Source organism: Lynx rufus, unplaced genomic scaffold (genome assembly GCF_022079265.1).
Source record: "Lynx rufus isolate CCGP_SWC_20201006 ecotype Redwood Valley unplaced genomic scaffold, mLynRuf1.p SCAF_11, whole genome shotgun sequence".
In the NCBI taxonomy this organism is placed as follows: Eukaryota; Metazoa; Chordata; class Mammalia; order Carnivora; family Felidae; genus Lynx; species Lynx rufus.
Genome location: NW_025814825.1, coordinates 20821058 through 20842507, shown reverse-complemented (window position 1 = coordinate 20842507; position 21450 = coordinate 20821058). Strand labels below are relative to the sequence as shown.

Here is a 21450-nt window from a genome sequence, read left to right as displayed (position 1 = left end):
TTTTGAATATGGTGTGAGGTTGGGATCCAACTTAATTCTTTTGCTTGTGGATATTTAGTTGCCCCTGCATTATTTGTTAAAGAGAATATTCCTTCCCTATCAAATGGTTCTGGCACCCTTGCCAAAAATCAATTAAACGTAGATGTTTAGGTTTCTGAATTCTATCCCATCTATAGGTCTATCTTTATGCTGGTATCACACTGTTTGAATTACTGTAGCTTTGAAGTAAGATTTGAAATTAAGAAGTGTGAGATCCCTGACTTTGTTGTTCTTTTCCAAGACTGTTTTGGTTATTTGGGGACTGGTCCTTTGCAATTTCACATACATTTTAGGATCAGCTTGTCCATGTCTGCAAAAAGGCTGCTGGAATTTTTATGGGGATTAGATTGAATCTGTAGATCAGTTTGCAGAGTATTTGCCTTGTCAATACTGAGTCTTCCAAACTGTGAGCGCAGGGTGTTTTGTATTTTTGTGTTTTCAGTGTACAAGTCTTACACCAACAAATTTACCCTTACGTATTTTTTGTTATTATTATAAACGGAATCTTATTTTCAGATGGCTCACTGCTAGTATATAGAAACACAACTGATTTTTGTATTTTGATCATGTATCCTATATCCTGCAGCTTTGCTGAATTCGTTTATTAGCTCTAATAGTTTTTGTGTGGGTAGGATTTATAATTTCCTATATAAGATCATGTCATCTGTGAACAGAAACTTTTACTTCTTACTTCCAATTTGGATGCTTTTTCTTGCCTAATTGCCCCGACTAGAGCTTCCGGTACAATGTGGACTAGTGGTGGCAAGAGCAAACATCTTTGTCTCGTTTCTGATCTTAGGGGAAAGATTTTCTTCTTTCACCATTAAGTATGTCAGCTGTGGCTTTTCATAGATACTCTCTATCTCAGGTTGATAAATACTCCTTTTCTTACAATTTTGTTTTTAACCATCCAAAAGCGTTGGGTTTTTTCAAATGCTTTTTCTGCATCAGTTGGGGTGATCGGTTTTCATCCCCCTTTATCCTACTAACAATGTGTATGACATGGACTGATTTTTGTATATTGAATGGTTCTTGTATTCTTTGATAAATCTCACCTGGCCATGGTGGCTAATCCTTTAAATACCCTGCTAGATTCAGCTTGCTGCTATTTCATTGAGGATTTTTGCACTTCCCTTGTGATCTCTTTGTCTGGCTTTGGTATCAGGGTAACATTGGTGTCATATGAGTCAGGAAATGTTCTATGTTTTGAAGAGTTTGAGCAGGATTGGTGTTACTTCTTTAAATGTTTGATTGAATTCACCAATGAAGTCTCCTGGTCCTGGCTTTTTCTTTGTTGAGAGGTTTTTATTATCGATTTAATCTCTTCTTCTAGGTCTATTCAGATTTTCTATTCTTGAGTCTCATTTGGGAATTTGTATATTTCTAGGAATTATCCCGTTTTATGTAGGTTATCTCATATGTTGACATGAAATTATTAACAGTATTTTTGTATAACTTTATAATCCATTAAAAATAAATAACATTTTATTTCTATAAGTTATCAGTAATGTCCCACTTTCATTTCTGATTTCAGTAACTGAGTCTCCTCTGTCAATCAGTCTAAAAGTTTGTCAATTTTGTTGATCTTTCCAAAGAATTATTTTTTTGTTTCACTGATCCTATTGTTTATCTATTCTGTTTATCTGTGTTCTAATCTTTATTTCCTTCCTTCTGGTTGCTTTGCATTTAGCTTGTTCTTCTGTTACTAATTCCTTAAAGTGAAAAGTTATTGACTGGAGATCCCTTTTTTCTTTTTTAACATAGGCATTTGCAACTATATATTTCCTCTGAGCACTTTTTTTTTTTTTAAGGATGTTGTTTAATTTCCACACATTTTGTAAATTTTCCAGATTCCTTCCTGTTATTTATTTCTAATTTCATTCCACTGTGGTCATAGAAGATATTCTGTGTAGTTTCAATCTTTTAAAATTTGTTTAGGGGCACCTGGGGGGCTGTCGGTTGAGCATCTGACTTCAGCTCAGGTCCTGATCTCATGGCTCGTGGGTTCGAGTCCAGTGTCCCACTCTGTGCTGACAGCTGAGAGCCTGGAGCCTGCTTTGGATTCTGTGCCTCTCCCTCTTTCTACCCCTTCCCACTCATGCTCTGTCTCTCGCTCTCTCAAAAATAAACAAAAAAAAATTTTTTTAATTCGTTTAGATTGTTTTGTGGTCTATGTGGAGAGTTTTCCATTTGCACTTAAGAATGTGTATTCTGTTGTTGGGTCTACTGTTCTATATATGTCTGTTATGTCTAGTTGGTCTACAGTGTCGTTCAAGTTTTCTGTTTCCTTGTTATCTCTTGTCTACTTGTTCTATCCACGAGGAAAGTGGGGTGTTGAAGTTTCCGACTATTATTAACTATCTCTCCCTTCAATTCTGTCGGGTTTTGTTTCAAATTTTCTGGGACTGTACAGTTAGGTGCATACATGTTTATAATTGTTCTATCTTGATGGATTTAACCCGTTTATCAGGATATAATGTCGTTTGTCTGCCAATATGCTTTTTTGAGAGTTTATGCCATTTATATTTAAAGCAATTACTACTAAGTAAAGGCTTGTACCATTTTGCTATTTGTTTCCTATGTTATGTATATTTTGGCTCCTTAATTCCTCGATTATTGCCATATTTTGTCTGAGACAGTTTCAAGTGTACCATTTTGATTCCCCTCTCAGTTCTTTTACTATGTTTTAGTTATTTCCAGGGATTAAGTTAACATCTTAATTTGTAACCACCATTTTGAATTAACACCAAGTTTCAACAGTGTATAAAAACTGCTCCTACATAGCTCCACCACCTTCCTTTGTGTTGTTGTTGTCACAAATTACATCTTTATACATTTTGTGCCCATCAACAGTTATATTTCTTGATTGGTGTCACTGTCTTTAAATCATGTAGAAAAAAAAAAAAGAGCTACAAACCAAAAAACATATTAATAGTAATGTTTATGTTTACCTAAGTAGTCGCCTTTGCCAAGGTCTTTTGTTTTCCTCAAGTGGATTTGGGTTACTGCCTGCTGTCTTTCATCTCAGCTTGAAGGACCTTTAGTGTTTCTTATAGGGCAGGTCTACTAGAAGCAAACCATCTCCGTCTTTCTTTATCCAGGAACGTCTTAACGTCTCCTTCATCTTTAAAGAATATTTTGCCAGATATAGGATTCTGGGTTGACATTATTTTTTCTTTCAGCACACTGAATAGGTCATCCCACAACCTTCTGTCCTGCACAGCTTCTGACAAGAAGTCAGATGTTAATCGTACTGGTGATCTCTTGTATGTGACAAGTTGGGTTCTCTGTTGCTCTCAGGATTCCTTGTCTCTTGTGTCTAGTTACGTGTCTCGATGTGGATCATTTTGTGTATCTTGCTTATAGTACGTCGAGCTTCCGAGATGTGTAGACTAACTTGTTCCATCAAATTTGGTCAGTTTTCAGCCACTGTTTCTGCAGATATTTCTGCTTTCTCTCTTCGCTGACTCCCATTACATGCATGTTGCTACACTTGATGGTGTCTCACAGGTCTCTTAGGTTCTGTTAACTTTTCTTCATTCTCTTTTCATTTTGCTCCTCAGACTGGGAAAGCTCAACTGGCTTATCTTGAAGTTTGTTGATGCTTTCTGCCTTCTCAAATTTCTTCTTAAACCCCTCTAAGTGAGTTTTTCACTTTTACTGTACTTTTCAACTCTAGACTTTCTACTTGGTTCTTTTTTTGTAGTAACAGAAATTTTCTCTCTCTTCTATTCTAATATAGATTTTATTTCTATTAGGAAATTACAAAAGGGAACCAAATAGAAGTTGGCATTTTTAAAGACAGTCGATTTAAAGTCTTTGTTTGGGAAGTCCAATTTCTGGGTTTTCCTCAGTTTCTATTCACAGATTTTCTGGGTTTCCTGCGTACGGCTCATGCTTTCTTGTTTTGCATGCCTCATAATTTTTGTTGAAAATTGGGCATTTTGAACATCATAATGTCACAACTCTGGAAATCAGAGTCTTCCCCTTCCCCAAGATTTATCGTTGCCGCCTGCTGTATTAGTTGTTTAGCGAGTTTTCTGAACTGATTTTTTGACGTTTGTATTCTTTGTTAGGTGTCACCATTGAAGTCTCTGAATTCAGTGAGCTTAGTGGCCACTCGTGATTCGACACATTTCCTTAAACTCCTGGAACCAACTCCCCAACCTCCATCCCCAAATCTCCCAGTCTTTGCAGATGTGTTCTGTGTGTGTTGGGGCTTCTGACGCTCGGCCAGGTGGTCTAGGACTCGACCTAAGCCTTTATTTCCTGCTTGTGCAGAGCCTTAAGATCCGCCAGAGGTGAGCGCTGAGAGCCTTCTCGAGTCTTTGCTAGGCACGCGTTCAGCCCTGGGCACGTGCGTGCCCTTCCAGATTGCCAGGGACTCGTGGTGCTCTTGGAAACCGTTATCCCCCAAAGTATTTCATGCCCAGCCTTTCTTCCCCAAACTCTTCAATTTGTCTCCTGTTTGCCCCTACTGTTACCCCTTCCTCCAGGCATCAGTGGCTAATACATTTGCCTTCAAATGTCCCCCAGGGTTGCCGCCTCCCCCCCTCCCCCACCCACCTCCACCAAATTAGGTGAGATAAAAGCAAGTCATTTGAGCCGGTTGCTTTCAGGGAGCAACCAGACAGATCAAAATATCCACAGTTCTTGAGGACAACAAGATCCATTCTGTTCCCTCCAGTGCTAAGAACTTACAAGGACCGTGGGATATTGTTTCTGAGGCTGCTGCTGAGCTAGGGGGGTGTGGGGGATAGGGCCGGGGTAAGTGAACACGCAACAAAACCCTCTTAACGGAGCCTTTTTTTCTCAAGCATTTGGTTGCTGCAGACTTTCATTTAGTTTCCAGAGTTTGAATAAAGTTGATTCTGACTGTTCTCATCACCTTATTTGTTGCTTTTGTGGGGGAGGGACACTCCTAGAGGCCCCTACTCCACCATTTTTGCTGACTACATTGAAGTTTAAGAAACTCTGATCTAGTCTTTCATTTTACAAAGGCACAACAAAGGCCCAAAGCAGGGACACATGACTTTTCTAGGATCATAGAGCAAATCAGCGGCTGATCTGAGATCGGGACAAGATACTTGACTCCCAGAGTGGTACTCTTTCTGCTTCAGGATGTCCAACTCTTACTGTTAGAAGGAACGAGGTTCAGAGTGGACACCCGTGTTGGGCCAAGGCTAGCTTTCCAGGGAATGGGGGCTGAGGGTAAGAGCCCCTTGTAAAGCTGGGGGCTTCAGTGATTGAATCTTTTATGGCGAGGGTCCCTGTAAGGCGCCAGGCAGAAGACTGAGCAACATGGCCAGAGAGAGCTTTCAGGTTTGATGGGGTGAAAATTTAAGCTGTTATCTGCCCGGTGAAGACCTTGGTGATGATTTAGCTTGGTTTCTTGTTTCCAGGTCTGACTCCACTTCCATCAGCCAGGGCAGGGAGGAACCGGCAGCAGAAATAAGGGGCCGAGTCCTAAGCTAGAGCTGTAACCCTTTGCCAAAGCAAGAGGAAGGACACAGCACGGTCACCCAGCGGTCACCGCCCGTGGGCATCTGTAGAGGGCCAACCTGCAGATCCCTCTTGCCCCATCTTCCATCACCTGACTGAACTCCAAACACAGCCTTCCTCGAGCTCACCTGTCCTGTGTGTGACCCAACACCTCCAGGCTCAGAAGTTAATGACAAGGCAAGCAGGAGGCAGGAGCGGTTTCTTGGCCCCCAGGCCTGCTCCGATCTGTGAGGTTGGGGCCCAGGGACCTGCATTTTGACAAGCGCCTCAGATAATCCTGATACACGCTGGGGTTTGGGAACCACCACTTTAGGACCATTTCTCCACCCGCAAAGTAAGCTCCTTTATTCAGCCTAATATACAGCAGGGAGGATTTCTTCAATTGTGCACCCAAAACAAGTGACCCCCTTGCCTCGCCCTCGCCGTGCTCCTGCCCCCAACCGTGTTCCTTCCGATGCCCCACAGCTGCAGAGAATTCACTCAGGGCTGAAATTCACCGGGTATCTCACCCTCTGGTAGCTCTTCTGGAAGTGACATTAGATGCGTGGCAATGAACTGGCCTCGACCACCATTTCCAGGGGGCAGAAAAAGACCCAGGGTAGCCCTCTCCCAGAAAGATGGCCTGTAAGGTTGAATGTCTCCCTCCCCATCTTCTTTGTCCTGGGTGTAATCAACGCAGTTAATAACCTCCTGTTGACCTTGGAAGGCAGTAAATGCCTTTGCCCCTGAAGCGAGCTCACCGAGGAGGTCATGCAGCCCTCCAGCCCATACTTATTATGGGTTGGGTTCCACGGGCGTGACCAAGAGGGCAGCCTGAGGGACAGGAAGGTAGAGAGAAACCAAGACCAGGATGAAGGCAGGTGGTCCCCAAGTGTGTGGACCAGGGGTCTCAAACTCCGACACCTACAGGGGCCAAACAGGTAACATGCAGTGGGGTGTGGTGGGGCTGGTGGCAAAACAGAGAGCGCTGTGCTCCAAGGGGGCAGCTGCGACCTGGCTCCAGCAGCTCCTGGTCTGCAGGGTTGCCAGAGCTGGGTTTTTCGAGGGAAGCCAGCATTGTGTATTTTTACAAAACGTAAAACCTCTCAATACCTCAATGTTGGCAATAAATTCGAATGTCTGAAAAGACACTTTGGGGACCAAAGTAAATGCGTGTACAGTCAGGTACTGCCTGCTGGGCACCAGGCTACAACCTTTGGTGCAGACAACAGGGCAAAGTAATGTCACGGGACACTTACCGTCACCTTGGAGGGGGCTGAATGCAGGCCCTGGCAGGGCTCAGGAGGCCGCCTGGGTCAGCCTCAGTTCACAGTCACGTCGGGCCAATCAGCCCATCCCACCAGGCAGGGCCCCCCTGGCACCCGAGGGCTTGGGGCCTGCCCTAGGGGGGCAGCACCTGCACCCGGCATGCTGGGCCTTGTTCAAGAGGCCACGGGCATGGAAACAGGGGGAAAGGAGTGAAGAGCAGGGCCTAAAATCGATATTCCAGGGCCGACAGTGACTTCTCCGGCTGGGGAGTGGGTCTAGGGGGAACAGGCTGGGATCTAGCTCACGGCTGCCCCATGCCCCTTGGGCCATCCTCTCCTCTCTTCTATGTCCAGGGGAGTCTGAGGGGTCGGGTGGTATTCCCAGGCAGACGTCTACTCCAGGGACAAGGCCTCCCTGGACCCTGCCAAGGCCCAGCTAGCTTGATCTCCCACCTCAGTCCCTGAATTCTCTCCTTTCTAAATTCCAACAGAGGTCAGAAAGGGAGTGAACGGAGACCCCTGGCAAGGCAAGCTCCAGGCTTCTGGAGAGAACAATGATGTCTAGAAACTGTGACCCTTCTAGACTCACCCTCTAACACTACTGACCAAGGGGCCAAAGACCCATCAGGACCACAGCCACGAGCACCTCTCAGACCGAAGGGTCCCTGAAGGGAGGCGCCAGTCTTGTGCCTCTCTGGGTTGTCCCCACCCTCCTCTCCGGCGCCTGGCCGGGAGGACTGCCCCAGGAGTCCCACACACACCCTCTTGCCCGTGCTTCTTCCTCAGGACCCGGATGAAGGACCACACTCTTCTACCTTGTCCTCAGTGGACTACACCACACCCGTATCTGACCAAACTCCACACATCACTTCAGCAGCTGGGCCCTGGGCACGGATGTCGGGAACCTCCCTTCTCATTCCTTACAAGCCGGGGCTCCATAAATCACCCACGCTCAGGATTTCCTGAGCATGTTTCTACTTAAAGTCATATACATTTGCACTGGCTATTAAGGCCGAAACCCAGAGCTGCAGGCAGAATCGGGAGGCAGGAGAAAACAAGCTGGCACCAGGGAAAACATTTCCAAAATGTTCCAGAACTGGCTGACTTTAATTTAGAAAGTTTTTGGCTATTGACATCCAGGTTTAAGGCACATTCACGTAATTTACACGAAGCCCTGTCACTGGCAGGGAGCTGGCCGTGTCCTCATGGCTTCGCACAGAAGAAGGAACAGATGAGTTTCTGGCCTTTTTCTTCTTCTTCTTCTTTTTTTTTTTTTTTCCTTTTCTAAGAAAACTCTAAGGAGTGGGTTTGGCAATGACAAAGCTGATGACACATTCTCACCAGATGCAAAGATTACTGCCAAAGGTCTTCCCTTTTACTCCTTACCGAGGACACGGTGCTCCCCAGCCAGCCTCTCTGACCCGAAACGTGCACGCAGCACAGACCTGTATGCATCTGTCTGGCAGGGACTATTATAAAAAAAGATGCCTCCAAATAAAAATGAAAAATTACAGGACTAATATGAAGCCAAGAGTCTCAGCCACAAGCAAAAGGGGATGACTGCATGAGTCGAGAAATAAAACACGTACTTCAGCAGCAAGCGGCCGTGAGGGCTGGGGAGGGGAAGGCACCCTGAGGGAGGGAGGGACCCAGGTCCTTCAGCTCGAGCATGATATACGGAGCAGGAGAGGTGGCGGAGGATGGGCCAAGGCTCTACGGATGGACGGGCGGCACTGGGGCACCTGGGGGGCTACTCTGTGGATTTGTTAGAAACAGATGGACATTCTCTTGACCTTTTCCTGGCGTCGCTGTTGCCCGCAGGCGGACAGAAGGGAGCCACCAGTCACAGCTCAGTCGTTGCCGCCACAGATCTTCAGCAGAATCTTCTGGTAATCCCCTGAAGTGTCTCCCTGATCGCAGAAACAAGGAAAACATCAGCTGAGGGAGCTGTGGCCCAGTTTCGGCCTCCTATCTTCTGATTTTCTTCTGCCCTGAGCGCTTTTACAGAGAGGCAGGCCCCACGGGGGAAATTCCCCATCACGTGGGTCCCGCGGCGGGAGCGGCTCACTCGTACTCTGCGTCACTGGCGACCCAAACCCAGTGTGGTGCGGTTCGGCTTCCCCAAACCCCCGCTGAAAAAAACAGAGCTGCACTCACCCCAGTGATCAAAGTCGTAATTTGAAAAATAAATACACAAAAATTATAAAAAGCTCCCCCCAAGCCCCTAACTCTGAGCTAACTCGTGGTGGTCTCTCCCCAGTGCAGTGTCATCGTGCTAAATTGAGACTGCCCCTGATGCGGCACTAACTGTGCTCTGGAAGAGTAATCTCCTGTGGCAGGAGCGTCCGCTGCTATTATTCGGGTATCCCAGCTCAGGGGCGCCTGGGTGGCTTAGTCCGTTAAGCGCCCAACAACTCAGGTTATGATCTCACGGTTCGTGAGCTCGAGCCCCACATCAGGTTCTCTGCTGTCAGCTCAGAACCCACTCTGGATCCTCTGTCCCCCCCTCTATCTACCCTCCCTCACTCGCATGTGTGCACTCTCTCTCTCTCTCTCTCTCTCAAAAATAAATATTAAAGAAAGAAATTAATATGTAGAACACAGTTAGCTAACTTCCTTTTTTTTTTAAAAAAAGTTTTATTGATTTATTTTAAATAATTTTATTTATTTTAAACTAATTTATTTTTTAAGTAAGTTCTATGCCCCAGATGGGGCTTGAACTCACGACCCTAAGATCAAGAGTCGCATGCTCTACTGACTGAGCCAGCCAGGTGCCCTTCACTTAGCTAACTTCTCATCATTTCCTTCTACCGTTTCTTTCCTCAGGGGTGAGGCCTATGGCGTCTTCCAGTAGCCCACGGGCACACAAGACCCACTCTGTGAATAATTACTAATCCTCTGCTATCAACATCATCATTTTTATAGCCAGGAAATGGAGATTAGCTGTTCTCCGCGACAGGCCCAACATCAAATTTGAGGGAGTCTGAAATCAGAACCTGGTTGTGGTGACTTTGCTTTCAAGGCTCATGTGAGTTCAGAATTTAATGGTCAGAGACTCCCCCCCCCCCACCCCGCCCCACCCCCCGCCACCAACAGGAATGCATTTTGTCAGACCAGCCCTGGAACACGGTGATAAGAGTAGCTAGCGTTTCTTAGACATGTCACATGTCATGACGTGCTTTATAGGGGCTGTCTCAATCAAGGCTCCCCGAACTCCTGGGGGGAACTATAATTATCCCCATCTTGGGGATGATGGAACTGGGGTTCAAGGAGGGTGAGGAACCTGCTTGAGGTCACACAGTTAGCAAGTGGAAGAGCTGGGCTGGACTCCAGTCTGACGAGGAACTGCGTTCCTGCCCCAGGGCAAGGGGCACCCTCGGGACCGGGACCCTCATGGATAAAGGACGGCTGGGTGGAATGACTGTGACCCCGGGGCCCTGTTCTCAAGTGCCTTCTTATGCTGCCCCTGCCATGAGGCTGGGTGAAGGAAGTACTTGTCAGTGGGCTGAGCTCTAGGGAGCCTCGGGATGGGAGTCCTCACTGACGGGTCAGGGTCACAGGGTGACCAAGTACCCAGGTGGGGAGGCCCTGCGTTTTCTCACACACCGGTGTTTGCGCTCCCCCTCTTTCCACTTACTGAGCAGCAGGTGTGCTGGAGGCTGGGGAGATAGGGACGGGGCGCCACGCAAGGTCAAGGCCCAGCCTGCCTTGGGAGCTTACAACAGTCTGGGGGCAACCGGACAAAGAAGCAGAAGCTGAAGAGGGCCAAGTACGCAGCCCACAGGCAAGATGCCCGTGCAGGGCAGAGGCCAGAGTTCTGAGCAGGGAGGTATAGGAACGATGCGGGTGACCAGGAGGTCCACAAGCATCCATCCCCCAGAGGGCCCTTACCGCAATGTCGTGGTACAGCGACTTGCCGTACAGCCGCTTATACTCCATTCTGATGTCCAGGAGGTCGATCTCGCTGCGAGACACCATGATGCGAATCAGGGTCCGGTCCTTCGTCCCCGCTCCCTGGAAAGAGTCCACCAAGGGCGTGAGCAGTGGGCATCCTTACTGTCCCACGCTCCCGCTGTGGGCCCTCTGTCCTCTTAGCTGAGGGGTGGCTCTCCTCGGGCCCCAGTCATGGGAGGGGCTGAAACTCCCCCACCCAGACCCCTGCTTGTGGGAGGCACATACCCTCATGGCCTTGTTGAGCCTTTCAGCAAAGAAGGCTGGGGTATTCTTGAGACATTTCACTAGAAGAGAGAAACAGCATAACTCAATCTGCAGAAAACTCTCAGTCCGAGGGGCCTCAGAGAGAGCGAGTGTCCTTCCAGGAGGCCGCACGTGATGCCCGTCACTGCATCCACCTTCCTCTCCCCATTTCTCCTCCAGGCTCAATTATCTGTGATCTTGGCTCCGGCTCTTTGGGATAGAATCACGCAGGGCCTAGAAACCAACCTCAGCCTCCTTCCTGGCAACCCATGTGGTGAAAGGAGCCATGTAGGGAAGAAACATGGCTGGTGACGGGGAACCGCGTTCCTGCTCCAGCGCGAGGGGCAGCCTTGGGACTGGGACCCTCACGGAGAAAGGACGGCTGAGTGGAATGACTGTCTCCTTAGAGACCTCAGGCCACGATCCTTACCTCAGAGAGGACACGCCAGGAAACGAGGAGCCAAAGATGGGCAGACTGCTACGTCCCCACAGGGTACAGGGAGGTCACGAGGGCTATGCAGCTGGGGCCCAAGCCCTGACGGTGGGCAGAAGTGAGCCCACCCGGCCCTGTCCTGAAGGGGACGGCCCCGCACTGTTCTGGGAGCTAAGCCAGCTTTCCTTAGCAAGGGCCTGTTTTGCTGTTGCAAGTAAAAATCTTTCCACGTGTTTCCATCACCGACATCTGACAACTGCCTGCAGGGATGTATTTTTAGAGGGAACTTGGCAGGATGTGAGTCATCTTCCTCCGGGAGAGGAGCTGGCTGCCCTCCCGCGAGTGCCCGCGCACCACGGCTCCCTTCCCCGGAGCTGCGCCCGAGACACAAACAAGACACCTCGGGGGCAGCAGGAGGGGCGGTGCGGCAGTGAGCGGGGAGCGGTCTCGTTTCCCACCAAGGAGGCCCAGGATTCAGCATCTTGGATCACGTGGTTCGCTAGCTACCCCTCAAGCAGAGAGCGGTGAGCACCCTGAAACCGACAGCGCCGGCGACCCCAAGACACCGACCCACGGCCAGCATGCCCTGCTCCAGGTCCCCGGACATCTCCCGGCAGATGCTCTTCTCAATGTCTCGACCCGTCATCCGCTGGTACTCGTTGAAAACTAGCGGAAAGAGAGGGAACAAGTTACGGACTGAATTCTGTCCCCCGAAATCCACATGGTGGAGTCCTAACCGCCGGTGCGCCTCAGAAAGTAACTGTATTTGCAATGCAGACTTTAGAGAGGTGATTGAGTTAAATGAGGCCCTTACCAGGGCGCCTGGGTGGCTCAGTCGGTTAAGCGTCCGACTTCGGCTCAGGTCATGATCTCCTGGTTCATGAGTTCGAACCCTACATCGGGCTCTGTGCTGAAGCTCGGAGCCTGGCGCCTGCTTCGGATTCTGTGTCTCCCTCTCTTTCTGCCCCTCCCCAGCTTGCACTCTGTCAAGAGTGCACTCTCTCTCTCTCAAAAATAAATAAACATTAAAACAGAATTAAAAAAAAAAAAATTGAGGCCCTTAGTGTGGGCCCTAATCCGATCTGACTGGTGTCCTTATAAGAAGAGATTTGGACACACGAGGAAACACCAGGGACGTCCACAGAGAAAAGATCGTTTTAGAACACTCCAAGAAGCTGGCCATCTGCAAGCCAAGGAGAGGCCTCCGAGGCTGACACCTTGATCTTGGACTTCCAGCCTCCAGAACGGTGGGAAAGCAACTACCTGTTGTTTAAGTCACTCGGTCTGTGGTAGTTTGTTGTGGCATCTGGATCAAACTGACACAGGACACACGGTAAGGAGGCCACCCCGACTCGCCAGAGCCCCCCTCTCCCCTCTGCCTGCAGCACCCCACGTGGCCCCACTGACCGTGCCCACCCAGCTCTTGAGTTGGGCAGGGTCTTCACCCCACGTGACGTGTGCCCCCAACTCCCGCCTGCTCATGTGATCCCCTCACCAGACTGCTTTCCCAATCACACCTTACTACCCCACCCAGGACCCCTCTACACACACCAGCAGAATGTTTGCTCTCTTCCCAAATCCTTTCCCGTCTCCAGGCGGACTATATGTGCTAACTCCTATCCGGCCCACACAGCTTGCGCTAGGACAGGCCAAGAACCCACGGGAACAGGACCCGAGGTTCCTAGAGAGGCAGATGGCACAGTAGCGACTTAAGTCCTAACTCTGGCTCTGCCCCCGGAGATTAATCTTCCCTTCTCCTGCCCGGGTCTCCCTTTCTATCACTGCTCCCTAACCTTTGGGCATTTGCCCCTCTGTGTCGTGAATTCTGCTGTACCTGTATTGGTCTTCGTTACTTCCTATTTTCTTCAGATCAGCTCCTCTTGTTCCCCTAAGTAATAATATTTTTGAAACCACGCGTTCGAGGTACTACTTATGTATTCTATACGCATTGAAATAAATAAAGACCAAGATGGAAATCTGTTCCCTCATGCTCCGTGACAGCGTAGTGGAGGGATTAAGAAGTGCTCCGGAGCCAGGGCCCAAGTTCAGACCTGAGCTCTGCCACGTGACCGGCTGGGTGGCCTAACTTCCCACCGGCCCCGCACCGCCCCGTGGCTTCTCCCCAATCTGTACCAAGGGGAGAACATCAGCACCTGCTGAATGCAGTACAGCCTAGGGCACGTACGGAACGGGTGCCTGCGTTTTCACTCGGGCTCCCACAGTGCCGCTGAGTGTGGCTGTCATTCCCAGTCCTCACCGCCTCACATACTAGCCTTTCCAACACAGCTGGCCTCCAGGACTCCCCTCCCCTGGGTGTTCCTTCACAGCCAGCTGTGATGGCCATGGCCCTGTCCTCCGCTGGTTTCTCTCCAGATCCCCTCCAGAGGGAACCTCTTGCGGTCCCAAAGCCTCAAGCACCGATGACCCACTCAGAGCTCCCAAGCTTCCATCTGGAGTGTAGGCGTCTCCTGACCTCCAGAATCCTAAACCCAGTGGTCCACCTGGAATCTCTGGACAGAGGCTCCCGACTTCTTTCCCTCCTAAAGCCTGTTCCGCCCACAGCTTCCCGATCTCGGGGGAGAGGCAGCCACTCTGCTCCTCCTCCAGCCACCCTCCACGCTTTGCTTCTCTCACACCCCACGTCCAAGGGTCAGCAAACAGGGCCAGAATCTGCCCCTCCCCGCCCCGCCCCTGCCACCCTGTCCGGGCCACCAGCCTCCTGGCTGCTCTGCCACTGAACCCTCCACCCTTGACGACACAACAGCCAGTGAACACGCAAAATCTAAGTTAAATCACCTCCCTCCTCCACTCTGAGCCCTCCAGGCCCTCTGGCTTTATTCTGGATGAAAATCTAAGTCCGTGCAGTTGTCCCCAGGGCTGCCCACCGCTCTGATCTCGTCTCCTCTGGCTCTCACTCATGCCACCCGCCCCAGCCTCAATGACCCCCTTTGCTGGGAGCCCCCCTGCTCAGGGCCTTTGCACCTGCAACTCTATCATGTTTTCATTTTTTAAACAAGCTTTATTTATTTTGAGAGAGAGAGAGAGAGAGAGACGGCACAAGTGGGGAAGAGGCAGAGAGACAGAAAGGATTTCAAGTAGGCTTCACAATGTCAGCGCAGAGCCTGATGTGGGGCTTGAACCCATCAACCGAACCGTGAGATCATGACCTGAGCCGAAACCAAGAGTCATTCGCTCAACTGACTGAGCCACCCAGGCGCCCTTACTCTGTCATGCTTTTAACTCAAATGTCATTACCTCAGCAAGGACCACCCCAAGCACCATCCCTGACCCCTGTACCATTTTCTATCCCCGTTTCCAACTTTATTGTTCATTTCTAAAGGATTTGCCATCTGGCACAGACTTTATTTCGTTTTTGTTTACTGCCAGAATGCGAGCCTTAGGACAGCAGAGATTCCATGGTGCTGTTCCCTACCGCTTCCCCACACCTCCTCCTTGACCTGGCACATGGCAGGAGCTTGGCTTATAAGTGCTGAGTGAAGGAGTAAATAAATGCTACTTTTGTACAATGTACGATTTTTCTGCTTATGTTTTTATGCAGGCGCTGGATAACTTGGAACAGGTGCCCTTGAGGGCTGCCTGAATTCTAATTTCCACGTTCTGGTGTAGAAAGACACCAGCCCACAGGAGGCTGCCATTCCTCTCACCTCTTCCTTTGCTTTCCTCCAGAACCAGATGCACGCAGAAACTCGGGAAACCCACCAATAAGATCTTTTAAATCACCACCAGGGGGCTCCTTTAAGGTGGAGTAAAGCTCCATGCAGAGTAGGATTGCCCAGTGTTCCTGCAGGCTGTCTCCCCATCATATCTTGTCTGCTCTTATCTATCTGGCCCCAGGGAGGCCTGGGACTGCCTTACCTGCCACCAGGTGGGCCCGGCTCCGGGAGCACAGAATTGCGTTGAACTTGGATTCATCTGTCCCCAAGCGGTTCTCCCCAGCTGCATACAGCTCCTAGACAGATGGGAAAATGGCCAGGCAACGCAGGCCTCACCCCAGAGACCAGGCCCAGGCCACCTAGGACGGCCCTGCAGGCCCAGAGGGGAAAGAAATGGGAGCACACCCTGGCCGTGCTCCCTTCACCGTGTGGAACTAGCCAGCATTCACACATCCTCTCGCTGGCAACACAGAGGATTCTGAGGCAGGGTAGTGGGAGGGGCGGGGCACAGGGATGGGACACCCTGGACCAGGAGAACCGAGGCCGACTGGGGCCAGGACAGGCAAGGAACAGCTTTAACCCAAGCAAGGGAGTAGCAGCACAGGGGCAAAACAGAATGAGGGCCGGGCTACCAACTTGCCGTGGGACTCTAGGCAGGCCACCGGCCCGCTCAGAGCCTCACTTCCTCATCTTTAAAATGTGAAGGTCAGATTAGATCCAGGGTCACAAACTTGAAAGCCCAAAGGGGTCAGCTGGGTAATTGAAATGAGAGAAACGGGCCAGTTGTCAGGCCAGGGGGTGGCGGGGACTGAGGCCAACCACGGGGAGGGGCGAACGCTTCTCAGCACCTGCCGTGCACTTTAATAGAGAAGCTAGGCTCAGAGCCGCCAGAAATCCAGATTTCTATGTAAAATTTCCCAGTCTTTATAAGCAGTTTCCCTATCTATAAGGGGGAACACACGAAACAATAAATATTATGACAACTGATAGACTCCAACCGTAGATGTGGGATTTCATGTGACAGGTGCTTTCCCTGCGTTTCACTGCGGGTACCATGATGTTTGCAAACGGGCAGAATTTGCACTTGCCTGTTAAATCCTTGAAAGTTTGAGCCCAAAATATTTGCCAACTTGCAACCCCAGTACCAGATGGCCCGAAGGTGCCCTCTGGGCCCCAGGTAGTGGCTCTTGGACCTAAAGGCACCGAGAGCCAGGAGAGGAGGGCAGCCACCAGGGGCCTGGAGATCCCATGGGTCAAGGTGAGGCAGGAGCAGGTCTACAACTAAGAAGACAGAAAAGCAGGCACAAAACCAAGAAACGGAGGCAACTTCTGCCTCAGCTAGGGAATGGACTATCTAGGAAACAAGAAAACAGGAGAGCCAGAGCCTGGGAGCTTGGGGGTGCCCAGCCCTATGTCCAGAAACGGGAACGGATGTCGCAAGCCAAGGAAATGTTAGGATAGGCCCTGCAGGAGGGCATCTGGGATGCTGTCTGGGCACAGGGAACAAGCCAGGAGTTTGGGCCCTTATCTGGTCTCTGCCTCCAGGTTTCTCTGGGCACAAGGCTCAACCTTTTTGAGGTTCAGTTTCCCTGTGTGGAAGGAAATGGGCCAGAGCAGACGAGCAGCTGCCGTCTAGCCCTAAAAAGCGGGCCCTCCACAGAGGTCGCCTTCAATCTGGCAGACAGCAGAGGTGAGGTGACCACTGGCAGCTTCTGGTGGGTGCCGGGCTGGGGGTGGCAGGAGTGATGAAAGGGGAGAGGCGAAGCCAGCTCTGTCTCTCCAGCCAGCACTGCTGTGGTCTGAGCTCATTAGGGGGAAACCCAAACTGCCCTAGAGAGGCACTCAACGCCTGGACAAAGAGGCGCAGCGAGAGACCTTCGCCTTTTGTCCGCAATCATACCAGGCTGGGGAAAAGGGCAGAATTCTCAGGCTGCACAACGAATGTGACAGCTGGCTCCTAGGCTCAGACCTTCAAAAGCATTATGAGGCAAGTGTAAAGTCTGCCTGTTTGCAAACATAATGATATATGCAACCAAACACAGGAAGAGGACCAGGTCACATGACATCCTGCACCCATACCAACTCTTGCAATACTTACTATCTCTCGGGTTGGCTCTGAGAAGGGATCAGGAAGGGGGGGCGGGTAGAGGGGGCAGGATAAAGATAGAGAGGCGGCTGGAGCCCAAGCCCGGAGTCGCTCAAGGTCACACGGCTGATAAGCAGCAGAGCCCATCTGCCCATCCCAGAGCTCCTCCCTCCAGCAGCAAAAAAGTGGGGGGAAGGGGAGGGCGCCTGTGTGGCTCAGTCGGTTAAGCACCTGGCTCTTGGTTTCTGCTCAGTCATGATCTCACGGTTCGTGAGTACAAGCCCCGCTTCGGTCTCTGTGCTGAGTGCGGACCTGCTTGGGATTCCCTATCTCCCCCGCCCCCGCTCCCCACCTGCCCCTCCTATGTGTTCTCTCTCTCTCAAAATAAATAAACTCAAAAACAAAAAGAAATAAAGTGGGGGGGGGCACACCCCGATGCAGGAAGCCCAGGAGGGGCCCTGGCCAGCACACCCACCTGGGCGTCTCTCTGGACGAGCGACATGTCCACACTGGTGCTTTCATCCCGGTTTCCCTGAAAGGAAGCAGGACGTGTGGTCAAGTCTCCACCCTGCGGTTGTGTACCTGCTCCGTCCCCGAGCCCTCTCCTTGCTGCTCACAGGTCCACCCCGCTCCGCTCTGAGCCCCGAGCTCTGTCGCGGGAAAGGTACCTGAGACAGAGAGATGAGGAGCCGCTGGAAGTGCCCTGACGTGTCGCTTCGGATGGCCTCCTCCAGGGTCTTTTTGAATTCTGAAAGGGAGACACAGAGAAGGCCCCCCCCTGCAGCCGCAGTCGCCAGCCGGCACTGGCAGGAGAAGGGCGCGGGTGCGAGGAGAGAGGTGTCTACACGGCCCTTCAGGGACACAGGGGCTGTGACCTCCAGGCCCGCCTGGCCTGGCCCAGACCACACCCAAGAAGTTCTCCCCCTCATCCCTCCCTTACCTCAGTCACCTGCCCCGTGAACAGCAGGCAGGGGCGGGTCTTGGATCAAAGCCCCATGTGTTGGGGGAGGCAGAAGATGAGGTGATAAGAAGGCCAGGAAAGTTTAAGAGGCCATGGGAAAGGGTGTGGCCGGGGCCCAGAGAGCACAGGAGTGTGCGGAGGGCGGGTGCCAGCCTAACCTGTTTTGTAGGCTCTGCTTAATTCCCGGATGTGCTCGTTGTTGCGGGAAGCAAAGATCTCGATCAGACACGCTTCGTCGGTGCCAGCCCCCTGAGGTGGCAGACAACACAAACCACAGGCTTGTCACCGCTCCCTCACCAGCATCCAGGGAAGGAGCCGGTGCCCTATGCCCCACGGCACGAATCCCAGAAGCAGCGGCCGCCAACACAGCCACACGCCCCTGCTTGGCTGCTGAGGCCCCAGGCCCAGAAAAGTACCACATAGTGACAGTGACATGGTGATGGAGCACAGATCACATGAAGGGCCACCCCACTGCACCACCAGGAAACTGAGCAGAGAGGTGTAGTGACTTCTCCAAGGCCACACGGTGAATGGCGGGGGGGGGGGGGGAGGGGTTGAGATGCGGACCCAGATCTGTTTTTATTCCAAGTTCGGCCAATGAACGAGACGAGAAAACAACTGAAAAACGGGTATAAAGCAAGAGCAGACGTGTGGACAAATGTGAGTCCCAGACTGGACTGTGGAGAATCTAAAGACATCTAGAAGAGGCAGCAACGAGGGCGAGAGAGATGACCAACCACGCCAGGGACAGGGAGAGAGCCGAGGACATGGTCAGCATCCTGGCTCCTAGGCTGGCTTGAATCTTGGTCTGCTACTTATTAGCTGTGTGACCATGGGCACCTTCCTTAACCTCTCTGTGCCTCAGGTTCCTCGAGCATCAAATGGGAACAACGCTAACACCTAACTCCTGGGAAGTCATGGGGATTAAATGAGCTACGCGTGTAAAGCACTTAGAACGTGCCAGTCACAGGAAGTACACCACAGGGTTAGCTACTTTCACGATTACCACTGCTGTTAGATTACTTTGAGCTTACAAAGAGCTTCGGTTAGCTACCATGCCCGGCCCTCACCACACGCCACAAGAAAGAACATCCACATTCCCGTTTTACAGATGCTCAAAGACACATAGCTTGTCAAGGACAGACGACCCCAAATCTGTGTTGTTTCCTATACTCAACAATTGCCTCCACCTCACGCAGCTGGCTGGGGGGCAGGGGCTGGGCTGAGGTCTGGGCTGCCATCCCCAACTGCCTCCCGACACGTCTCTAGAAGCGGGCATGTCTGAGGATTTCGGCAGGGTCCTCTCTCCCTCCGGGCTCCGTCCTGAATTCTCTGCCTCTCCTCTTGGGGGCAGGAAAAGTCTTTCTGCCTATCAGGCCCTCTGAAAAATGATGGATTCCTTCTGGAGCCCCTGTTCAATTCACAAGGGTGTCCTCCTTCTGTGGGAGCCGCCTCCTCCCCATCCACTGGACTGGGGGCAGATATTAACCCTAACTAGGTCAGTCAGAATCTGACTCTATGTGAAATTTGGACCGAGGGACAGCTTGTCTCTTCTGTGGCTGAACCTCATAGGTAAATGGAGTGGGGTCAACAGGGGTCCTCTGCCCCAGCAGATGAAGAAAGAAGGGGACACTCGGGAAGCAGCAAAGACCAGAGAAATCCTGCCTGGGTCCCTGCCCTCTGCTAATAACAGAGTCCTAAATGAATAAGGATGGCACCACCCAGGGCCTCATATCCCTCTTCCTATCACGATGTCACCAGCTTCCTCTACAACCTAGCTGCCACCATGCTTTTCAGATGGAGAGACCCGGATGCTCCCCGATGATGAATGATACCTGTGCTGCCTCCCGGAGAAGTCATGAGAACTTGGGCTCCACCTGAGAGGGTCCAGGAGCCACACTCACAACAGCGGCTAACGAACGGGTTAAGCCACACCATGCAGGCCAGGGAAAGGCCTGGCCTTTGCACGCCCATGCGTGCAAGCGGACACACACGTGAACATGCACACGTACATACCTTGATGGCATCCTTGATCTCATAAATGTCAAAGAGGACCGGGGTCTTCATTAGAGCCAAGATTGTCCTCTCGAAGTTTCCTGACAGTTCAGATTTCAGATCTTTGATCAAATCCTGGTCGAATATTCAAACAAACAAACAGACCGATCTTGAGAATCCACAGGTCTGGGGACCAGCGGCATCTGCGTCAGAGAAGCCAAATCTCAGCCAGCCCAGACCTGCGGAGCCGGGGCCTCCACGTGAGCCAGCTTCCCAGGGGACCCAGGCACAGTCAAGTTGCAGAAGCACAGGGCTAGGACACCAGCCTGTTCAATTCAGCCAGTGTTTACCTAAGATTCGAAAGCCCAGAAGTTCAAAGCACGTCCCACTGCATTTGTTCAGAGCTGAAAGCCTTTTCCTTCAAAGCTCTGTCAGCTACACCTCCTGGGGCGGTCGTGATGAGGGCAGGGACTAGCAGCCTGGGTCTCCAGGAGGGAAAACAGGCCAGGTGGGAGCGGAAGGGCAATGACTTGTCCGCAGTCTCTGTGAGTCATGGCAGAGCCAGGGCTAGAACCCGGATCTCCAGGCGCCTCTCATCAAACCTCACCCCCTTGGCCTTTGAGATTTCCCCCTCAGAGTATCCTTCCACTCTAGAAAATGCCATGAGCCGAGAGGCCACCACTGGGCGGGCAGCAGGAAGCGCCCTAATGGGCCTTACTGCCCATCCAGGAGATCTAGACTCGCTTGGCACCAAGGAAAAGCAAGGGTGAGTAGGGCTGTGCTGGAGGACACGCCTCAGTCCGGCGGGGAGCAGGCCTCCCTCTGCCCCGCAGTCCCCCTCACCTTCCCGTAAGCGGTCTTGAAGGACAGGAGGATCTGCTGCCGCTGCTTGTTGGAGCGACTCCCCAGGCAGTCGATGATGGCCTGCTCGTCAGTCCCTAGGGAAAGAAGAGGTAGGTGTGGGCAGGGCTGCGGTCGTGGGGCCACCCTGGCCTGGGCCCTCCAATTCTCCTGGACGTCCCAACCGCACCCCCGTGTCCTCCTCCTCTCCCGCCACCACTGGGACCGGGTTCCCTCTTCCAGGCAACCCCGCAGGGGGCCCGGCGAGCCAGGGGCCGTGAGGATGTCGCCCACCGGGGGTTTCTCACCGAAGCCTTTCATAGCCTTCCGCAGAACCTCAGCATCACGCAAGGGGTCAAAGCCGGGAGCATCTGTGATGGTGCCTCGGTTTCCAAACTGCTCGGACAAACATCTTAGGTAAGATGGCGTATCTCCGAAACGCAAGACTTCCCCAGCCCAGACTCTGGAAGTGCCCT

The 21450-nt window shown here is 51.5% G+C and overlaps 1 protein-coding gene across 3 annotated transcripts in view; it reads right to left on the bottom strand.

Moving 5' to 3' along the window:
- Window positions 1–7876: 7876 nt before the first annotated feature.
- ANXA11 (annexin A11) overlaps window positions 7877–21450 on the bottom strand; it is a 43429-nt gene continuing 29855 nt past the window's right edge. For all 3 annotated transcript variants that reach the window (XM_047073051.1, XM_047073050.1, XM_047073049.1), the window contains 11 exons: window positions 21283–21370; window positions 20978–21072; window positions 20156–20269; window positions 18298–18388; window positions 17847–17926; window positions 17654–17710; window positions 15295–15388; window positions 11989–12084; window positions 10968–11026; window positions 10680–10802; window positions 7877–8698 (listed from right to left, as the gene is read on the bottom strand). In XM_047073051.1, the coding sequence (XP_046929007.1) occupies window positions 8639–8698; window positions 10680–10802; window positions 10968–11026; window positions 11989–12084; window positions 15295–15388; window positions 17654–17710; window positions 17847–17926; window positions 18298–18388; window positions 20156–20269; window positions 20978–21072; window positions 21283–21370 (957 nt within the window). In that variant the 3' untranslated portion in view covers window positions 7877–8638. The remainder of the gene's footprint in view (window positions 8699–10679; window positions 10803–10967; window positions 11027–11988; window positions 12085–15294; window positions 15389–17653; window positions 17711–17846; window positions 17927–18297; window positions 18389–20155; window positions 20270–20977; window positions 21073–21282; window positions 21371–21450) is intronic.